The 10,292-nt window shown below is 42.3% G+C and overlaps 1 protein-coding gene across 1 annotated transcript; it reads right to left on the minus strand.

The window, feature by feature from the left end:
* Positions 1–186: 186 nt before the first annotated feature.
* Positions 187–7,837, minus strand: LOC121815332 (small G protein signaling modulator 1-like; the record flags this gene model as incomplete). Its single annotated transcript, XM_042225791.1, has 14 exons — positions 7,650–7,837; positions 7,507–7,550; positions 5,160–5,235; positions 4,264–4,426; positions 3,950–4,102; positions 3,559–3,626; positions 3,332–3,474; positions 3,106–3,237; positions 2,880–3,004; positions 2,721–2,788; positions 1,141–1,304; positions 903–1,032; positions 300–426; positions 187–217 (listed from the first exon to the last, which is right to left on the minus strand). Coding segments are annotated over exons 1-14 (1,431 nt in total), but the record flags the coding sequence as incomplete, so codon positions are not given.
* Between the last annotated feature and the right edge of the window lie 2,455 nt (positions 7,838–10,292).

Below are 10,292 nucleotides of genomic sequence, written 5' to 3' on the forward strand. Positions count from 1 at the left end.
GATGGAAAGCCTGATTATGTCTGCTTAAATGGTGCCCTAACTGTAAAGGTAAATGCATTTTTGGGTTGAGCAAAACAGAGTTATGTATAGATAGATAGATAGATAGATAGATAGATAGATAGATAGATAGATAGATAGATAGATAGATAGATAGATAGATAGATAGATAGATAGATAGATAGAAGAGATGGTGTCGCAAAGGAGCTTTAAGGGAGCCCTGGTAAAGTGAGAATATTTCAGACTTTATCAGGTGGAATAATCAGAACGGTGATTGCAGCCTGACCATTGGAAATACTTACCTTTCTTGGTTACAGCCATTAGGCAGAGAGCCATCAGATGAGCCATTCTGTGAGCAGGAGGAGCAGGAGGACTTCCTGGGGGCTGGTTGCCACATATTAACACCCTGATCCATCAGCTCTGGGGCCACTGCACAGCAAAGTGTCCCTTACTACTACTGTTCCTATTATCACAATCAATTAAGCAAGCAAAACCAGGAGCAGCCCTAACTGATTTGGATATTAAAATGAATTTCTGAAAATGATAAGAACTGATAATACATGGTGAAAAAAAAACAAACAAACAAGAGAGAGGATGGAGATGCAGATGTGGCATACAAATTGCAAAGACTCCTTATTGTCAATGGGACTTTAATGTGAAATGGAGACATGGACACTAAACAAGGAGGAAAAATATTATGGCTGTAACAGTTTCACATTAGAAAGGACTTAATTACAAAGACAAACACTGAATATATGCCTGGATGAAACATCAGATTCATCTAAAGTGAACTGTTTGAAGTCAAATGACATATAAAGTAATTAGAACAGTTATAGATATAATCTTTGATGATTCTGTATTGCATTATCTCATGGAGGCAGAATAGAAAGATTAAAGGCACTAACTGAACTCCATCTGATTGCCAGGAAAGAGGATCCGAAACACATAATCGGTTGCTTCATCGTCTTCCTTATCTGATACAGAATCACATGAATCATGTGGACTTCTCTTTCGCAGTTTGGGGAAAACCTTTCCCTACAAATGGAAATAGTATGTGAAAGAAAATATATCATAAATATTGGTAAAGTAAATATTGTTGCATGAAATGTTGAAAAATTATTTGAGCAGAGGTGTCCCGTTTACCTTCCCTCTCTGATTCCAGAGTGGCGGGTCTAGCTGCCCATGAGGTAGCAGGCCAGTCTCTAAGCATGTGAGAAACTGGAGCAAATGGCCTCCTTTAGGAAAGTGTAGAGGAGGCCTCTGGATCCCATCCTGGCTCACCAAAACGACTGTGCCTCCACTGTTCACTGGAGGTACCCACACGTGGGAGAAAAAATAAATAACTCGTGAAACTCGTGTGACTTTATTTGGGAAATTAAAAACCATATCTGATTTAAATTTTTGCCGATTTTCACTCGATGCGCCTCTGGACCAGTGCTAGCACAGCTGGGGTTTTTTTTAGAGTGCTCCAAGTCTTTGAATTGTATTCCATTTTATTTATATAGCAACAAATCACTACAGCAGTCACCTCAAGGCACATTATTGTACGGTAGAGACCATACAATATGACAGAGAAAGCCCTAACAATCAGCCAACCCCTTTTGAGCAACAGTGGGAAGGAACAACTCCCTTTCAACAGGAAGAAAGCTCAGGCAGAACCAGACTCAGGGAGGGGAAAGCCATCTGCTGTGGGGGTGATGGGAGAAAGACAGGACAAAAAACACCGTGAAAGAGAGCCAGAGGTGAATAATAACTAATGATTAAACTCAGAATATTGTATAAACACACACTGAGTCAAATAAAATGAGTGCATCATGGGAATTCTCAGCAGCCCAGACTCATTGGAGTGCAACTAAGGGAGGATTTAGAGTACCTGATCCAGCCTTCACTACATGCTTTATCAAAAAGCATTAGGTTTAAACCTAATCTAAAAATTAGAGAGGGTGTCTGTCTCCTGAATCCAAACTGGGAGTTGGTTCCACAGAAGAGCATCCTGAAAGCTGAAGGCTCTGCCTCCTATTCAACTATAAGTAGAGCTCTACTGCTCTATTGAGGTGATATGACAAGATATGGTCTTGTTCTGATTGTGTGCATTTATGCATCTCCTATTTTACTCTGGGCCTCAAATGTGAGCAAAACGAAAACAAAGTCCCCTTCTGTGACAAACTCATCAGCCATTTATGTATTACTGATCACTGAAGAGGAGATATGAGTCTCCAAATACAAACCAGCAGCTTTTGCTTGAAGAGCCCACAGTGTTTAAGCCCCATCAGCAGTACATTAGGTCAGAAGTGTGACCGCGAGCATGCTTGGTATTTTTTTAGACATTCACAGGGTTGTGAACCATAACAATCTCCTCCCTGAGGATCATACTGTCATTGCAGTTTTATCGTACAATCTGAAGGACAACATTCAGCCTGCCAGCATACCATAGCGCATCTTGCGCAAAGTTTTTTTGCAACACAAATGTCACCTACTACATGCCCTTCTAACTGGGTTTCTCACTGAATTCCCTGCAACTTTGTGCTTTCCCCCTAAATTAAATTCAAATTATATTTTGACACACTGGAAAAGAACAAATATGGCTTCCAGGGAATAATCTAAAACAAGGGGCTGCACCTCAATGCTGCATAAGGTGACAACTTTGAAGGGGAAACAGGCTAAATTTAATTTTTAAATGGCACAACTTTGCATTGCATCCAGTACTTTAATAGGTGAGTTACCTTGCTGATGACAGTGGAGATACACAATCTCCTCCAAACGAATTGTCATAGCATAATCCCAGTAAACACTGAGAGAAACACAAATGGATATTGGTCAGTGAATAAACTTTGTAAACACAATATTTAAGTCTCAGTAGATTGGGCTCTTTTTTTTCTGACCTTTTTTCAGAGTCCAGCTCCCCAACATTGCCATTCATCAGTTGATTTGGTGTCCACTTCAGGGTCATGAGGTCTGCAGTTTGATGTAGAGAAAGGTAGCCTGGAATGGCCTCCATGTCATCTCTCTGTACACACAAAACAAAATGTTAATATTTTCTCTCTCTTAAAATGAATAAATAAAACTAGTTTTGTATGGTTGTTTTAAAAAGGACAGGAAAATCCATACCGGCTGGACCAGGACATTGTTCTTCCCAAACAGAAGTGTGGCTCTGGAGTTTTGGTGAAGTGATTCAACATATTCCCTCACCCACATAAGAGGGCGATCATCCATGCTACCACTGGACTGTCTCTTTTGGATCTGTTAGGGATTAAGAGAAGAAGAAAACACAATTGCATACAGCCTATTGCTGGTTGTTTTTACAAGGAAGCATTCAATTTAATGACTGTCTAACCAAGGCCGGTCTTCTGGAGGGGGAATCCTGCCGACAGTGACCGCTGTGAATACGATGCCTCTGTACAAGCTCATCTGCAGATGGATCAGTCCAGAAATGGTCTGCAGTCTTAACCTTGGTGTACTCCAAAGCACAGGGGCCAACTGTAAAACAAGGTTAATGGGCTTAAAGTAAACATCCGAATAAGTAGCTATATAAACTGACAGCACAGTTTAAAAAAAAAGTACCCAATAGGGATGCAAGAATCGGTCCATCCACAGGATCCATCAGCATGGCTTCTTTGTCATAGAATGAACTGAAGCACACAATAATAACACAAGTATACATGTGGAAAGACAATAGCGTTAACACCAAGACTGTTTTTTAATTCAGCCCCATGTTACTCATTGCATACCACAGCTCTTGATGACTTCTGTGCAAACAGATAATGTATTAATATTACCATAGAGAGGGTACAAATTAGAACACATGAGAGAAAGAAGCCTAAAAACTTTGGTAGTTACAATACATAGAAATCAGCTGCCTATGGCAAAAAAAAAAAAAAAAAAAATTGTGGCATTGAAAAGAAAAGACATTCCAAAGCCTCAAAAGGATTAAAAAAAATATAGATAATCCTACCTGCTGTTTTCTACTAAGTACAGGACAATCTTATCTAGGAGCTTTTCCATCAGGGCAGTTCGAATCCATAGGTGTTTCAGCGCTTGAGGAGGAAGGTTAGCCAACTTGGACTGCCGACTGCGGTCAGTACTCAGTGAGGAATTGTTCTGCTTGCTAAAGCAAAAGAAGAAATTTACAGACGATGTCTGCATAGGCTCTTAAAATGTAACAGGATGAAACAGGAATGAAAAATAGCACAAAAGAGTTTATATATCGATATATATGAAAATAACTATAAGAAAGAGTCTGTGGTCTCCCACAGATAAAAGTTTCACCTGTTTTCAATGAGCTGTTCCAGCTCCTGGACCTTGTGACAGAGCTCCGCAGCAGGGGAAAAGCTTTTTGCCACCTTCATAAAGAGTGCCGCAACCTTATTACTGCACAGCAGGCCTGCAATCCTACGTTTCAATCCATGAAGCACACACGCCTCCACTACAGCTATACAAACACACATAAACATGCAGAGACTTAGCAAATATTTGATTTGTATTTATATAAAACATATAGGTATATCAATATATACATTGTTTATTTCAACTTAATCTAATCCATCTTTTATGGATTTGAAGCGGACATGTTTGTATTTGGCCTAAAGCTTTATTTTTCTCTAAAAAGCACAGTACAACTCCCTTTTGTTAAAGGCCTCAGTCTCATGTTTCTTTTACAGAAACAGGCGAAAGCAAGCACAGGTAGCTCAAGGAGAAATAGGCTGAAGTCAACACTGCCTACAGTTGCTAGGATATAAGTGTTGAGAATCATATACGCCTCACTCCTTGTTAGTATCAACACCTTTGAAGGTTCATCCTTTTACTTTATTGATTATAAATAGATGCGACTAATGAAAAGAAATCATTAGGAACAGACTGCACAGGACCTTTGGGCACTGTGAGAATGAACTCGTAGGAGGTGATATGGCTTGACACAAAGTGAAGTCAGCCGTCATTCTGTACTGTAAATGTCAGTATGGATGTGGCGGACGGTACTGTACTATTTAAAACTGAATGTCTTTTATTAGATTAGATACAATACAGAAAACCTATAATACCTTTTTTAGTTGGAGGTAAAGATTATAGCTAAAAGAAAAGACATTGTTCATGTCATCTGCAATATTAACTGAGTAATGGATTGTAATAAAATATCTAATAAAAGCAGGCAGTAGAAAAACATTTACCACAGAAGGATATAATATGGCTGCTGTCTGCATGCACAAATTTCCTCGTTACTGCCTCCTCCATAATTTGTTTCACCTAAAGGAGAGAAGTTCACCGTCAGATACGTCTTAATCAGTCTGACACAGTTACATAAGGTGATAAAGACAAAACAAGAAGCACAGAAGCGAGTGATGTTAGAAAAAGTAATGATGAAGCAGCAGTATGGCAACATAAGACATTTCCTACAAGCAGGTTATAGCATCCTGCTGATGTACGCTGCCAAAACTACCAAAACTATAGCCTCATCTTCTGCAGTTTACAAAGCCATTGCAAGTGCTGTACAACATCCAACGTGCACTTCACACTTCAAATGATTTTGCATGTAAAGCACATGCAATTTCTGATCTCCTCAATTTGTCTGATTTATTGTAAGCAGTAAAAGCAAACCTTCAAGTTTTTGTTTACATTTCTAGTGATTCCAAAAGGAATTGTTTCTTGATGTTTTCTACTTGCATTCCTAAACACATTCATCCATCCATCTACTTTTTTTTTTTAGATTATCCAATTAAGGGTTGCAAGTAGCCTGTCTCATGTGTTGTAGGTTGAGAGGCTCTGTGCACCCTGTACACCCTGGACAGGTCGCCAATCGGTCTAAATAATCTAAATATATCTAAATAATACGTAAATATGTAAATAAATTCACTAACAATTTATTAACACACTATACCAAACTGCAAAGTTTGCAATAAGCACACTTTTACAATATAGCTACAATCAAAGCAGCAGATAAAAAAATTTACATTTTTACCCCATTGTATGAGTCAATTTCCAACTTCCCTGTATTATATGTTTCCAATAATCAACCTAGTAATAGCACTGTATAAAGTAAACACCCACACCTTAAAGCTATGTTTGTGTCATAAACAGTGATCTACAAGCAAAATGAGAGAAAAGCTTCAGTGACATCATCTGGGGTTATTTGGTCAAGCTCGACAAAGCCACAGACATTACTGTAAAACTGTGTTTTCAGTTCAAATAACACTTATATACTGTCCTTGAAAAAAAAAAATCAATGTTGCTCTCCATTTCACTTTAATAAATGTCATATTTTTGAACAAGCTTGTTGTCATAGCTGCAATTATGATCAGGTTAAAAAAAGAAGAAGAAAGAAACTGAGATGAGCATGATCATGACTACACTTTTTGAGCGTGGCATTTTCTCTGAATGTTTATTGTTTGGTCGTGATCCACAAAGTAGTCACGTCTGCTGCTAAGAAACGTATCATTAAGCAATAAAATGCACTAAATTTAAACTGATGCTCAGTGCCCTAGACACATTCTCCCATGAAATTAGATGAAAATCACTTCCATGCTTAAATATGATTGTGCTGGAATTCTGCTGAATGTTCACAATTCAGGGGTTATTTATTGCTGCTGCAACCAGACCTCACGACTGTCCTGTCCTTCGCCTTCACATGAGTAAACAACATGAAAGGCACGCTTTGTATTAATTACCCATCTATATAAAGCAAAGTGAAACATTAAAATGCAGTTTTGCTTTTGTTTTTCTTAGATTTATATATCACAGCTAAGCCACTCCTTACTGCAGGATCCTGTATCAGTGCCTTAGGTTTTTGAGAGGCAATGAGTCACAGGTGAGGGGGAGAACACACACAGAGTGGGTCTAGAAGTACCCTGCTTGAGTAAAAGCTTCATATTTCTTTGCCTGCATGAGGAATCGTGGAGTCACTGTCCACTTTATAAGGGTGGTGCATTGTGCCGCTTTCTCTGACTGATTTGCAAATACATTTAAACATATTTATGCTGTCATAACCTATATTATGGCAGCAAGAGAAGCTACTGCAAAAGCACCTATTAAAAACGCCAAATTAAGCAGATGGTTGGGTCACACCTTTAAATTCTGACTAACAGGGCGGTGGGTTGAAAAGAATATGCCAGAAAACAGGCTTAAACAATCTGTGCGTGGCTTCCTGATTGTGGTGGGTTTCTTCCACAATATAAAACCATCAACATCATCAGTATTATCGTCATCATTACCATCACCACCGTCGTCATCACCATCTTACGCCAGTCCACCAGCAGTCACAAACAGACCGGTATCCTGCACAGCCCCACCGGCAGCCTAATTGCGTCTAATCACATTATGTAAAATAAACCGTCAGTTTTATCATAAACAGGCCTACGGTGGAGTCAGCCCTGATGAACGATAACCACACACACACACTCACTCACACACACACCATCACACACACACACACACACACAGCACACACACACACACACACTGAGCATATAGCGCCCGTAAACATAAAATGTGATGCGCGCAAATGAAATAAAATGCACCAACCTCCTTCTTCACATTGCGCAGCAGTTTCTGGCGCGTCTCGGCCTCTGCCACGGGAGAAAACATAATGAGTTATGCTGATCAGATGCTGTTTTGGAAACTGATGGTGATGCGCTCACGAAAGAGAGAAATAGCGGCGTCGGTACCTCCCATCGCTCCTGACAGGGTGCAGCGGCTGGCACGCACAGCTTTCTGGACGGTCTTGACGGTGATTTAGGCAAGGCTGCTTTACAGGGAGAGTCAGTCCGGGATGTACGAGGTGTTCTTAACGACTACATCAAACCTATCTGCTACCTCACCGTGAACCACCACCCCTTTAAAGTCACAGTACCCTGTGCGTTTAATGTACACAACGACAGTCTCCTCTCCTCCCCCCCCCCCCCCCGAGGGAAAAAAATGCAAGGTGCACTCACAGTCAAAAATGTATCTGTAAAAAAATACAATAAGAAACTTTTCCTATAATGTTCATTGGCCGATTATTATTCATACAGGTAATGAATGGGTTGTGGGGAAATGTATCTTTTCAATCTTTTCTTTCCCCTTGCATTGTACATAATGATCAAGGAAATGATCAATAAGAATGTGCCATCCCATGATATGCAATACCGTGTTTCCAGTGTTAATTATATTTACTTGCTAAACGTTATTTGTTCTTACATATCATTTCTTGATGACGTTTGATTTGTGATTTGTACTGCCTAGGTTTGCAGTACAAATCACACCTCCCAGAGTTGTTAACATTTTCTAGAGGATAATATAGACATACAGAAATGTAAATACAGAATACATATATGGCACAAAAAGTACGGAAATTAAGGAAATTTGTGTTTGTTTTTTTTTTTTATTTCTTGGATGGAAAGCCTGATTATGTCCGCTTAAATGGTGCCATAACTGTAAAGGTAAATGCATTTTTGGGTTGAGCACCAGAGTTATGTATAGATAGATAGATAGATAGATAGATAGATAGATAGATAGATAGATAGATAGATAGATAGATAGATAGATAGATAGTATAGATAGTATAGATAGATAGATAGATAGATAGATAGATAGATAGATAGATAGATAGATAGATAGATAGATAGATAGATGAAAAGGCCAAGTATGCTGCTTGTGGATCTTGGTGCTTGCACCTTTTGCTTTGATAACAGCTGTGCACACTGTTAGCATTCGTCCACTGGCCTGTCAGGTGGAGTTTTCCCAGCAGTTTTGGGAGTTCTCACATATGTTGAGTTCCAGCTGACTTCTTTTTTTTTTCACTCTGTAATCTAGCTCATCCTATCTCAAAGGGGCTTAAGTCATGTGATTGTTCACACCACCAACACCATGATCTCACTAAACACAAACCAAGCATGCTGCCGTAGGCCCTGGTCTGGATGGGCCTGGGCTCCCTTGCCTTGGTGGGTACCAGAGGACGGGGGTGCCTACTGGGGTCAGCGGGGGAGCTGGCCCAAGGGAGGGGCATCCCCCCCGGCTACCTCCCTCTTCCCGCTCCACCACACCCACCCACACAGGTAGGGCCTTGGGGTGCGGGTGTGTCACCAGGGTGCAGGGGAGACATCCCCCCCGTCCCCTTCTGGCCACCTGTGCCTCAATTTTATCTCACAACTTAGACATCCACATTACTTACACTCTCATAACACACACATATATATAGGGCCTTGAGGGTGGGCACGTTAACGGCGTCCAGTGGACGGTCTGTGTACTCAAACCTACCTCTGGCGCCTGGTGCCCACCTCTCAATTTTAAATCCATGTAGACATTGAGGGTTCTCGGGAGGGGCCGTGCTAACACCTGCTGCTCTCTGGCAGCAGCACCATGCTCTCCCTTGTTTTAAATGCACTTTAGAACAACACGCAGCAACACTACACATGAGCGGGAGGAGGGAGGTATGGGGTCTTCACACACCCCCGTTCTCTGCTAGCCATCGGGGCGGGGGGGCTGGGAGGAGATGTTGGCTGTCCGATTGGCCTCCCTGCTGCTGCGGAGCCTGGGACGGTCTGCTTGCCTCCACCCCGGGGGGAAGGGTAACATCTCTTGGGTCTGGGTTCTGTTTCCCCCTCTGGGGGCGAGGGTACCTGGACCCGGGGTATAGAGTATGTTTGGGGAGTGTGATTGTGTGTACATGTCCATTTATGTCAATCCTTACGTTGGGTGAGTGCTGAGTGTTTGTATATGTGTGCATGAGGGTGGGAATGCATGTTTGTGTCTGTGTGTGCCTGTTTGTCTGTGTCTATATGTCAGGTCGGGTCTTAGACTCCACCTCTCTGGGAACTCCCAGGCCCTCCAAAGTGTGGAGGCCTATCTCCCCTCACCACACTCCCTGCCGGTGACTGATGCCCTCAGGGGTCGGTGCATTGGTGGTTCTTGGTGTCCGGGGCTGGGCACTCAGGTATGTACCAGCTCACTCCCGGTGGCTATTGGCGGGGCCTGGTGCCTGTTGCTCGGTCAGGCCTCTTCCGGGGCGCGGGGGGCCCTTGGGCCTCCGGCCTCTGGGCCTGCGGCTCGGTTCACTCTGGCACAGCTGGCTGCCGGCAGAGCCGGCGGGCACGCCGGTGCAGCCCCCTCTAGCTTCTGCTCGGTGGCTACTGGGTGACCCCTCGTCTGGGGATCCTCAGCCCTTCCCATGAGGGTGGCACGGATGCCCCTCCGGTGGTCCTCCTTGGGCTCTCGCACTCTGGGGCCTCTGGATGTCTGGGGCCTGGATCTCCTCCATGCCTGCTTCATGCCCTGGGGGACAGGGCTATGGCTCTCTACATCCTCTTGCAGACCATTACATGGGGAAACCA

The sequence above is a fragment of the Haplochromis burtoni genome, unplaced genomic scaffold (genome assembly GCF_018398535.1).
Source record: "Haplochromis burtoni strain Fernald_Lab_line unplaced genomic scaffold, NCSU_Asbu1 Contig_182, whole genome shotgun sequence".
Lineage (NCBI taxonomy): Eukaryota > Metazoa > Chordata > Actinopteri > Cichliformes > Cichlidae > Haplochromis > Haplochromis burtoni.